Here is a 12,204-nt window from a genome sequence, read left to right on the forward strand (position 1 = left end):
TAATTCCAGCTGGGTGATTAAACATGGATGGCCTTACACTATTAGTCACTGTTGTCACACCCAAGACAGAGACAGCGTCACCCGTAGACTGTCGCTATGTCTGTCTGTCTGTTAGTCAGTCCTGGCTGCCACTCTGACTGACTCCAGGCTCTACCTTGGTCAAAAGTCAAAGCCCTTTGCTAGCGGGGCCAGAAACAGCACCAGGCCGCCACTTAACATCCTGGCTATCACAATACTGGCCGTGCCCGCTCCAAAGTGAAGCCAAACCCTTCCTCCTCTGACTCTGTTCTGTTACAACACAGGAAGGGGGTGATTCAGCTCCCTGGAATCTCTTTAGGACCAGGAACATCCTCCCTAAGATAGGATAATGACAACATTTTGGTGTTACTGTTTCCTGTTTTTGGGCCAGGCGGACTGTGACACTCGTGCCAGGCTAGACGCTAGGCAAGGAGCAGCCTCCCGAGATGAGAGTTAAATGCGATATGATGATGACCGGCCTGTGATATGAAATGTGACACTACTTTGATTGTCATGCTTATGCTGCTGGCTCTGATTTGTGCGTTGGCGTATAACCAAAGGGGAACAGAGAGTAACTACCCACCCCTTTGATTCAGTCCTCATCACGTGGGTGGGGTGAGGGAGAGAGATGTGAGGGTCTTTTCCTGACAGCCTTTCCCTACTCTCCTCTCGTCTCCCCGCGTGGCACGGCCCCTGCTCTCTCTCTCTCGCGCTCTGTTTCTCTCGCTGTCTATTCCTCCCCCTCGCCCAGTCCTGCCCGCCTCGCCTGTCTTCGCACCCGTCACCTCCAATTCCAAGTTCAATTCATTACACCTCTCTCTCACCCGCAGTCTCTTCTCTGCCGAAGCCCCGTGTGTTCACTTCAAAGGGAGCGGGGGAGGAGGAAAGGATGTTCTTAAAAGAGAATACTACCCCCCTTCCCCCCCCCCCCCTCTCTCTCTCTACTGCATCTTAATCGAGACTTTAGTTCGCTCTATAGCTCTGTTGTGTGAGAGTGCAGCAGGTGATTTGGGAGCAGGGGAAAAGGTCAGGGTGTTAGGAAGCGGAGGGTCAGGATGCTCTCAGGGCAGGCTGGTTCACAGAGAGTTTAACGTGTGGGACGTCATGCCGGCGCCCGGTCCGCTGTACCTCTCTAACACCATTGAGCCAACCGAAGCGGTCTGTAGCCGCAGGGCTAATTTCCGACTGTGTGTGCGCGTGTGCTCTTCGGAGTGTGTGTGCGTTTCTCAGATTGTGTGTGCATTTCTCAGAGCGCGTGTGTGTGTGCGCGCCTTCTTGGCGTGTGTGCAAGGCACTGCTCACACCTGACTTCGGACTACACTTATTTAGCATTTAGTTCCATTTGGCTGTGATGCCATGAGTGGAAGAGGGCGATCTCTAAATAAAGATGGAATGAATATATTTTTTATTGAGCCTTTATTGAACTCGGCAAGTCAGTTAAGAACACAATCTTATTTACAGTGATGGCCAAACCCGGGATGATGCTGGGCTAATTATGCCCCGCCCTATGGGACTCTCAATCACAGCCGGATATGATGCAGCCTGGATTCGAACCAGGCACTGTAGTGTGCAGTGTCTTAGACCGCTGCGCCACTCTGGAGCAGAATTGACCGACATCAAAGGAGACCTACAGCGTGTGCCTTGTACTGTTTTCTCAACTTATGTTGGCTTTATAACAGTTGCGTAACATGTTGAAATACTGGAGATTGTTCTCTTTCTCAGTATGTTTGCGTGGTTTGGAATTGAGATTATGACATTAACAATGACACTGTTTGCCAAGTGGTTGGCACATGCTGGACTCTGGTTCATGGGTACTGGCGTGCCATTGATGTTCATGTCGTGTCCCTTTCTAACGTTGCGCTGGCGTCATCATTCAGACATACTGTTCAGATGTTCTAATTCCCAGAGAATGACAACTTCTACAGGCTATTTTTTATTGAAATGGCTCCTCTGGCCAAATCCATTTCTACAACCATCTCTTTGTTTTAGTATGTATTCATGTCTGTCCTCCTCAGCAGTCAATGATCCATAATAAGCCGCTAATTAGCACGACTCTCCGCCACCCAAATAGAATGCGTAATGTTGGTGGGGCTTTGAGATTCGGCTCAGCGTTTAGTCTCCACCTCCTGTCCTCTGATACGTTGCAACTCTACCTCCAGTGCATCCGTCTATTGTGCCATTATAGTTAGCCTAATGAGGAGGTGGCAGCCAGGATTGACGCTCATTTTATTTCGGTTACCGTCATTGCTTTAGGTGTTTGGTTCTCAGGGAGGGATGGAAAGCTGAAAGGCTAGTGGAGTAAATCGACTGTATATCAATAGCCTGATCTTTCACTCGGAGTGCCCCGCTGCCTGGCCCTAAAACTGGCAAGCCTGTTACCTACAACAACACTCATCACTTGTGTGTCTGTCCGATGGCTGCCCTCTCCTCACTGACTAGCAGACACCTCTAGAGATCCACTCTATTCTAACCCACCTGATTTGAGTTGGGGGGGGGGGGGGCGTGTGCCAACCACTTGGCAAACATAGGCACAGATACACACCCTGGACACCATATCTGAATGAATTACCCCCCATTTATCTTCCGAGGTTGTACTGTTAGGTGACCTAAACTGGGATATGCTTAACACCCCGGACGTCCTACAATCTAAGCTAGATGTCCTCAATGTCACCAAAATTATCAATGAACCTACCAGGTACCATCCCAAAGCTGTAAACACGGGCACCCTCATAGATATCATCCTAACCAACTTGCCCTCTAAATACACCTCTGCTGTCTTCAACCAAGATCTCAGCGATCACTGCCTCATTGCCTGCATCCGTAATGGGTCCGCGGTCAAACGACCACCCCTCATCACTGTCAAACGCTCCCTAAAACACTTCAACGAGCAGGCCTTTCTAATCGACCTGGCCCGTTGTATCCTGGAAGGATATTGACCTCATTCCGTCAGTAGAGGATGCCTGGTTATTCTTTAAAAGTGCTTAACTCACCATCTTAAATAAGCATGCCCCATTCAATTTTTTTTTTAACCAGGAACACATATAGCCCTTGGGTCACTCCAAATCTGACTGCCCTAGACCAGGACAAAAACATCCTGTGGCGTACTGCATTAGCATCGAATAGCCCCTGCGATATGCAACTTTTCAGTGCATCTAATAGACCCTGCAATATGCAACCAATGTACACAGGCAGTTAGGAAAGCAAAGGCTAGCTTTTTCAAACAGAAATTTGCATCCTGTAGCACAAACTCCCCAAAATTAGGCTAGGAAACACTGTCAGCACCGATAAATCCACGATAATTGAGAATTTCAATAAGCATTTTTCTACGGCTGGCCATGCTTTCCACCTGGCTACCCCTACCTCTGTCAACAGCCCTGTGCTCCCCACAGCAACTCGCCCAAGTCTCCCCCATTTCTCCTTCACCCAAATCCAGATAGCTGATGTTTTGAAAGAGCTGCAAAATCTGGACCGCTACATATTAGCTGGGCTAGACAATCTGGACCCTCTTTTTCTAAAATTATCTGCCACAAGCTTGTTCAACCTCTCGTACCGTCTGAGATCCCCAAAGATTGGAATGCTGCCGCGGTCATCCCCCTCTTCAAAGGGGGAGGCCCTCTAGACCCAAACTGTTAGAGACCTATATCAATCCTACTCTGTCTTTCTAAGGTCTTCTAAAGCCAAGTTAACAAACAGATCACTGACCATTTTGAATCCCATCGTACCTTCTCTGCTATGCAATCGGGTTCCCAAGCTGGTCATGGGTGCACCTCAGCCACGCTCAAGGTCCTAAATTATATCATAACCGCCATCGATCAAAGACAATACTGTGTAGCCGTATTCATCGACCGGGCCAAGGCTCTGTCAATCACCACATTCTTATCGGCAGACTCAAAAGCCTTGGTTTCTCAAATGACTGCCTCGCCTGGTTCACCAACTACTTCTCAGACGGCCTACTCTCTTCTCTGTATACATCAATGATGTCGCTCTTACTGCTGGTGATTCTCTGATCCACCTCTACACAGATGAAACCATTCTGTATACATCTGGCCCTTCCTTGGACACTGTGTTAACTAACCTCCAGATGAGCTTCACAATGCCATACAACACTCCTTCCGTGGCCTCCAACTGCTCTTAAATGCAAGTAAAACTAAATGCATGCTCTTCAACTGATTGCTGCCCGCACCTACACGCCCATCCTAGCATCGCTACTCTGGACGGTTCCAACTTATGTGGACAACTACAAATATCTGGGTGTCTGGTTAGACTGGAAACTCTCCTTTCAGACTCACATTAAGCATCTCCAGTCCAAAATGAAATCTAGAATCGGCTTCCTATTTCACACAAAGCCTCCTTCACTCATGCTGCCAAACATACCCTCGTAAAACTGACTATCCTGCCGATCCTTGACTTCGGTGATGTCATTTACAACATAGCCTCCAACACTCTACTCAGCAAATTGGATGCAGTCTATCACAGTGCCGTCCGTTTTGTCACCAAAGCCCCATATACTACCCATCACTGCGACCTTTATGCTCTTGTTGGCTGGCCTTGGCTTCATATTCCACGCCAAACACACTGGCTCCAGGTCATCTATAAGTCTTTACTAGGTAAAGCCCTGCCTTATCTTAGCTCACTGGTCACATAGCAGCACCCACACATACAGTGCCTTGCGAAAGTATTCGGCCCCCTTGAACTTTGCGACCTTTTGCCACATTTCAGGCTTCAAACATAAAGATATAAAACTGTATTTTTTTGTGAAGAATCAACATCAAGTGGGACACAATCATGAAGTGGAACGACATTTATTGGATATTTCAAACTTTTTTAACAAATCAAAAACTGAAAAATTGGGCGTGCAAAATTATTCAGCCCCTTTACTTTCAGTGCAGCAAACTCTCTCCAGAAGTTCAGTGAGGATCTCTGAATGATCCAATGTTGACCTAAATGACTAATGATGATAAATACAATCCACCTGTGTGTAATCAAGTCTCTGTATAAATGCACCTGCACTGTGATAGTCTCAGAGGTCCGTTAAAAGCGCAGAGAGCATCAAGAAGAACAAGGAACACACCAGGCAGGTCCGAGATACTGTTGTGAAGAAGTTTAAAGCCGGATTTGGATGCAAAAAGATTTCCCAAGCTTTAAACATCCCAAGGAGCACTGTGCAAGCGATAATATTGAAATGGAAGGAGTATCAGACCACTGCAAATTGCATTTATACGGAGACTTGAGTTTGCTGCACTGAAAGTAAAGGGGCTGAATAATTTTATACGCCCAATTCTTCAGTTTTTGATTTGTTAAAAAAGTTTGAAATATCCAATAAATGTCGTTCCACTTCATGATTGTGTCCCACTTGTTGTTGATTCTTCACAAAAAAATACAGTTTTATATCTTTATGTTTGAAGCCTGAAATGTGGCAAAAGGTCGCAAAGTTCAAGGGGGCCAAATACTTTCGCAAGGCACTGTAGCACGCACTCCAGCATGTATATTTCACTGGTCACCCCAAAGCCAATTCCACCTTTCCTTCCTGTTCTCTGCTGCCAATGACTGGAATGAATTGCAAAAATCACTGAAGCTGGAGACTCATATCTCCCTCACTAACTTTAAGCATCAGCTGTCAGAGCAGCTTACAGATCATTGCACCTGTACATAACCAGCTATAAATAGCACACCCAACTACCTCATCCCCATACTGTTATTTTTATTTTTTTGCTCCTTTGCACCCCAGTATCTCAACTTGCACAATAATCTACTGCACATCTATCACTCCAGTGTTTAATTGCTAAATTGTAATTATTTCGCCACTCTGGCCTATTGCCTTACCTCCCTAGTCTTACCTCATTTGCGCACACTGTATATAGACTTTTCTATTGTGTTATTGACTGTACGTTTGTTTAACTCTGTTGTAACTCTGTGTTGTTGTTTTTGTCGCACTGCTTTGCTTCATCTTGGCCAGGTCGCAGTTGTAAATGAGAACTTGTTCTCAACTGGCCTACCTGGTTAAATAAAAGTGAAATAAATCAAATAAAAAACACACACACAATAACATACGCACTAAACACACACGTACACATGGATTTTGTACTGTAGATATGTGGTAGTGGTGGAGTAGGGGGCCTGAGGGCACACAGTGTGTTGTGAAATCTGTGAATGTATTGTAATGTTTTTAAAATTGTATAAACTGCCTTAATTTGGCTGGACCCCAGGAAGAGGGGCATTTATTACGGGGATCCATAATAAATACAAATAGCTATGGCTGAGACGGAGTGGCTTTGGGACAGTTTGTTGGTATCTTAAACCAGTACTCCTTCAGTGTTTCCCCTAGATTCTTTTAGCAAGGGTCTTGGAAAAGGGGGGTGGGGGATGTCACTGGGCATTCTGTGTTCTTGTGCTTAAACATTATAACAAATTCAATTGGGGCCCCTGGGCATGTGCCCTGTATTCCCGGTGGGTAATCCAGCCATTCCAAAAGTACTCCTAAATTCATTGTTTTATTTGATTGGTTTCATCGCATTAACTTTTTATTTTGGCGATTTCTAGTTTTCGAAGATAATATTATTGACCTACATATAAATAATATATTCTACACACTTTCTCTGGTTTTAGTCATTTAAGTGTATACTTTAAGTGCGCTGTGGCAAAATGAATACAGCGTCAACACCGGTTTCCTCTTGTCTTGATACATAGGAAATGGAAATGGAGATCAGATCAGTTGTAGCCAGTGTTCTCAGTCTCTACATCTAAAATGGATCCATCTCATCTCCCCCCACCCGCTGCGGCAGCTCAAAGTCAGCCCAGGGTTAACGTGCCCGCCCTGCCGCCATGTGGGAGGAGGAGGGACCGACCAATCCTCCGGGTGACAAATATTTGTCTGGGAGTGTAATTGACGCTAGGGGGAGGGGACCGGAGTGAATCATTTTGACAGATGATGACGGCTCCGGTGACATCATCAGATGTCCTACCTCCTCAACCCCGAGCACAGCCAACCCTTCAGGCCAACGTGTCTCTGTCTCCATGGACTGCTTGGCTCTGTGATGAATATCTTTCATTTTGGGACGGGAGGATTTTTCTTCTATCAAACAGATTATGATGTTTTGAACCCCCCCCCCCCCCCCCCCCCCGGATGAAAGCTGGGAAAAGAAATGGCGTGGATCCATGCTTGTTGAAAGTGCTACGCACCCAGCAGTCTCTGTAAATAGGCTAAACTAGCCTTCCCCTGCTGTGGTGAGCTGGAGCAGTAAGGCAGTTAGTTCGTAGTTGGGAAGCTCCACTATGTTTTAATGACTGAGCCCCTGCTGGGATCCTGTAGCGGGCGCCTTAACTCCCCTGCCTCTGGAGCGGCCTATTCTGGACCGTTAGCCTGTCTGTGTGAACCAGAGCCATTACTAGCATCACACTCAAACGGCTTCTCACTGCTTTATACCATCTCTGCGTCCTAAATGGCTCCCTATTCCCTTGTATAGTGGCTAACGGAGACCTGTTCAGAAAGTAGTGCGCCATAAAGGGAATTAGGGTGCCATTTGGGACGTAGGCGAGGTCTCACAGGAACAAGGCGACTGCAGGTTCAACCCCGCGACAGTTAATTACTGTAGCCAGTCTACGGAGATGAAGTGAGTTCAGTATAATAGTCGTATTTTCAAGGAAAGGTTAGAACACGAGTGAATAAATGACAAATTCTCTGTTGTGACTCTTCAGACTATGTTTGGATGTTTGGAGATGAGCGTTAAAGGATCGGTCCTGGCTCGACTCGCGTCCCCTTGTTGATGTGATGAATTCATACAGCAGAAGGAGGCAATCATTCATTTTTAATCACCCCACACGGCCGTCATTAATTCATGAGCAGAATGGGAGGAGAGCCCCTCCCCAGCCGGTGGTATGTGGGAGGGGACTGGAGTGTGATTTAAGTTGCTGTTGGTGTGAAATGTAAATTAGCTCTACGAGGCTGCAGCTATTAGCGAGGTCTTCCCTTTTCATTGGCCCATTTGTCCCCCTGGCGCCCTCATTAGCCAATCCCACCCTCCCACTGCCTCTCATATGTCATCAGACGACATCCACAGGATAAAAGACTCTGGCTGCCGTGCCCCGTGACATCAACACCCGCTCTGGTGTCACCACTAATGCTCCTGATTGGAGATAAATGCAGCAATGTAGATCATTGCAGCATTGTAGATAATTGCAGCATTGTTATTGCTGTGGTTTGACGGTGTGAGTTTTAACCTGAGTGGTTGGCGCATAGAGATCCTATATGTACTTTCATGGGTCGGAGGCCATGGAGGATGGATGCATACATTAGTTTTGTCCTCTGGGAGTCGGATAGATTTGTTTAATGGATGCAGGGGGGGAGATTGGCCATTGTCTGAAACCTGACCCCATCATAAAGCAATCAATATTGACCCACCTGGCTGTGGAATAAACAGAATGGACCGCCCCTCTAGCGCTGATAGAAACATGGAGAAAAGAGTCTGTTTAAACCGGCCCCTGTTTGGCTGGCAACACTTTTCATAGTTAGGCTACTCTGACAGCCCCGTCCGGACCCCTTCACCCCACTAGCCTGTCTCTTTACATAGGACTGAGGTGGGAGAGCCCAGCCCATCCAGGAGACCTATTTGTCTGTCTGGTCAATGACCATTTGTCTAACCTTCTGGTCAGTGAATGATTTCTGCAGCTCCAACTAGGTGTTATTGAGTAGAGTGTCGTTCTCATGATTGCAACTGGCTCTCCTCTCTCCTTGTACAGGCTGTTTTCTCTCAAGTGTGTGTTGGAGAGGTTTGCTGCTTCATGGTTGGAGGATGGGCTCTCCCCAGTAGGGCTACCACAATTATCGTATAATCGTATAACCGACAATAACGCAAAACATTTTTTGCAGCATAACTGTCTAAATACATTCATTTTTTGGTGTAGGGGAGATTTAACTTTATATTTAAGTAGATATACTTGACCCATTATCTGTTTTCATTATTACATGAATAGGGTAATCATTTACCCATGATCTGTTTTCATTGTTACATGAATAGGGTCATCATTTACCCATTATCTGTTTTCATTATTACACGAATAGGGTCATCATTTACCCATTATCTGTTTTCATTATTACACGAATAGGGTCATCATTTACCCATTATCTGTTTTCATTATTACACGAATAGGGTCATCATTTACCCATTATCTGTTTTCATTTTTACACGAATAGGGGTCGTCAGTTTACCCATTATCTGTTTTCATTATTACACGAATAGGGTAATCATTTACCCATTATCTGTTTTCATTATTACATGAATAGAGTAATCATTTTAAGAGCAGAACGGCACAGATGGGAGGAGAAGCTTCTTTTTCAAACGTTCCAAGTGGTCAAAACTATTATTTTTTAAGACTGGGTTGTCACCAAAGCTGTGTTGTATTCGTTAGGTGTACCACAACGAATTTGCAAATATGCATTATGAAATTGTAATAAATTTTAAAAAAGACAATTCTGACATGAATCGCGTACATTTACATGACAATGAATCTTCACCCCAAATTCCGTAATCGTCACAGCCCTACTCCTCAGCCCTGTGGGGGATGGGTTGTAGAGGTAGTGGGGCAGCCCAGCCCCCACCCGTACATACCGTAGACTTAACTTGTTTAATATTGCATGGTGGCACGGCGATGGCTTTGGCGCCAGCGTCGGGTGAGTGTCTTGTTGTCTGGCCGGCCGGCAGCGCCAAGCTTGCAGAGGTTATGGAGGAAGTGTGCTGCAGGTTCACCCGCTGTCGACGCAACCGGGCCAGCTCCCTCACCCGCTGCGGACTGGTAAGACCTGGGCACGCTGGGCTGATCAATGGACTATAGAAGCTGAACTGGGTCACATTGGATGTGTGTGGTTTGGTTGTTAGCAAGGCATTGGTGACTGCTCTTTGTCTCTTTTGGATTGATTGGCCTTTGTGGAATAGTGTGTTTCTTGAGTCTCTCATAGGTGGGATGGTTTGCTTGGTTGATTGATGAAACACTGGGCTGTTGTGGCGTTATTCAGGTTGATTGGCAGTTTATCTTGTCCTCCAGTCTTTGTGAGGTGATCAGTATTGATGTGTTGTGTTGTAGCTTATGGCTTTGATGATTGTTTGTTTATATAACATCTCGGAGAACAAATCTGCGTCCTGAAAGAGAATGTCGGCAGTGATACATTTTTCTTTCAATTACAGCTTATCTTTTTCATCCTCTTCTCATTTCGCCAGGGGACAAATTGGTTTACTGTCTTTGTTATGAAAGGAGTAACCGACTAAATGTTTTCATGACAAATAGATTTCTTCTCTGTTTTTTAATTAAGAGCGTTCTTACGTTTAGCTTCCAAGCGAAGTCGTCAAGCTTGAACGAGATCAAACTGCTTAGTGTGTGTGTGTGTGTGTGTGTGTGTGTTAGAGAAAGCGTCCAGGCACTAAGTCATTCAGTGAGCTGCTGCCTGTCATATTGATAGGGCTGTATCATAGCGGCTGATCAGTGCCTGTTGAGTGAAGACAAACGGTATGACCGACATTGTGACAGTGGGCCTAGGTAGGTAATGTAAGAAAGAGGAGTTTGGGAGGCCAAGGCAGTGTGTGCATGCCAAATGGCACCCTGGTGTAAAGTAGTGCACTAAATAGGGAAAAGGGTGCAATTAGTGGCACAGTCACTGGTCCAGATTTACTGTCACAACCCTGTCAGTCTCCCTAAGGTCACCCGACAACCATAACACCCTTTTTCCCCCCCTGAAACCATCAAGCAGTATGACCTTTCACTGAGGGTCAGTGCCACGCTTCCCATTTATTTAGAATCCTCTCAAGTTTTGCCTTCGTTCCCCCTCCTGTATTTTGATGATGTGGCCTACTCTCGTATCAATCTTCATGCTGCCAAGTCGACCGCACAAAGGCAGCTGCAACAACACACGTGTGTCTGTGTGTGTGTGTCTGTGTGTCTGTGTGTGCGCGTGTTCATCTGTGTGTGTCCTGTGGTATAAACAGCTGTCCTCTCTTCCTGTCTGTGTGTCTGAGCAGCTTCCCGGAGACCTCAACAAGATGCACCTTACTGACCACCCCCACAGCCAGGGGATGCACGTGCCTCCCAGCCAATCAGGATGCAGCATCGCCAGTGATTCGGGGAGCAGTAGCCTATCAGACATCTACCAGGTCTATACACACATTATGTAATTCACCATTCTCAAACTGAGCTGATGTTTTGTCGGCGGGGTTTAAAATGATCATCTGCCAAATGCGGTTAGATTTTGTCATTAGTGGGGTAAGAATGCATGTTTCAGCCGCCACGTTGGCGGGGAGTCACATGAAGTGTTTGGGAACACTTACATTTTTTTTGCCCACATGTAGAAGTTGGTCGAATTGACAAGAAAGGCTAGAAAGTGTGACTTTGTCCTCGTGCTTCTTGGCCGGTAGCATCGTTTTGTTCACATTCTAGGTTGTTTTTCAATGTTATAGTGCTGAACAATTATCCGAAATGTCAGTTATTTTTCTGACAATCACTTCAAATATTTGAATTTCATTTTGTTCGTTTTTTTCTCCCTCTGAGCTTAATGCGCTGCAGTTTCTCGAGAGAGAAATCGGATCATGCCCGAACTCTGCGATGTAGTAGGGAGTTGTAGTTTCCAACAGGCCAATGTTCTACATAGTTTAGCACACAAAACATACTAATTATCTACAATGACCATAATCCATTGCAGCCTACTTGTCCGGTCTGTGTTTCTTTTATGCCTGCTACGTTAAAGAGACAGAAGAACGCGCAATCAAGAGGGGATACATAGAGAGCAGTTGCTTCGTGAGGTATTGGTATTCAGTAGTCATAAAAGTATGCCTTATTTACTTTTCAGACAGCATAGACAGCAAGCTCTGTAGAGATGAGATGACTTAGAATGAAATAATAAAGTCATTAAAAAATATATATATATACATAACAAATTAAATATTTGATGAAATAAAGTCATGTGAATAAATGATGGTTAATAAGTGATAAGCCGTAATGGGCATCACTAACATCATGGGACTTTTATTAAAAGTTGTATTCTGTGTTTTTACAGCATTCAACCCACATGATGCATAGTGAATGTAATGTTTAAAAATATATATATAATAATTATTTAAAAATAAAAGTATAATCCAACGAAACGACCTCAAAAAGCATTAATCGCTCAGCACTACAATGTTAGTTTGAGTTGGCTGTAACTGT

At 45.3% G+C, this 12,204-nt stretch overlaps 1 protein-coding gene across 1 annotated transcript in view; it reads left to right on the top strand.

The window, feature by feature from the left end:
- LOC115105278 (rap guanine nucleotide exchange factor 6-like) overlaps nt 1-12,204 on the top strand; it is a 131,803-nt gene that overhangs the window by 70,197 nt on the left and 49,402 nt on the right. Inside the window, 1 exon segment of the mRNA XM_029627105.2 lies at nt 11,025-11,156. Coding sequence (XP_029482965.2) covers nt 11,025-11,156 — 132 coding nt within the window.

The sequence above is a fragment of the Oncorhynchus nerka genome, linkage group LG22 (assembly GCF_034236695.1).
Source record: "Oncorhynchus nerka isolate Pitt River linkage group LG22, Oner_Uvic_2.0, whole genome shotgun sequence".
Classification (NCBI taxonomy): domain Eukaryota; kingdom Metazoa; phylum Chordata; class Actinopteri; order Salmoniformes; family Salmonidae; genus Oncorhynchus; species Oncorhynchus nerka.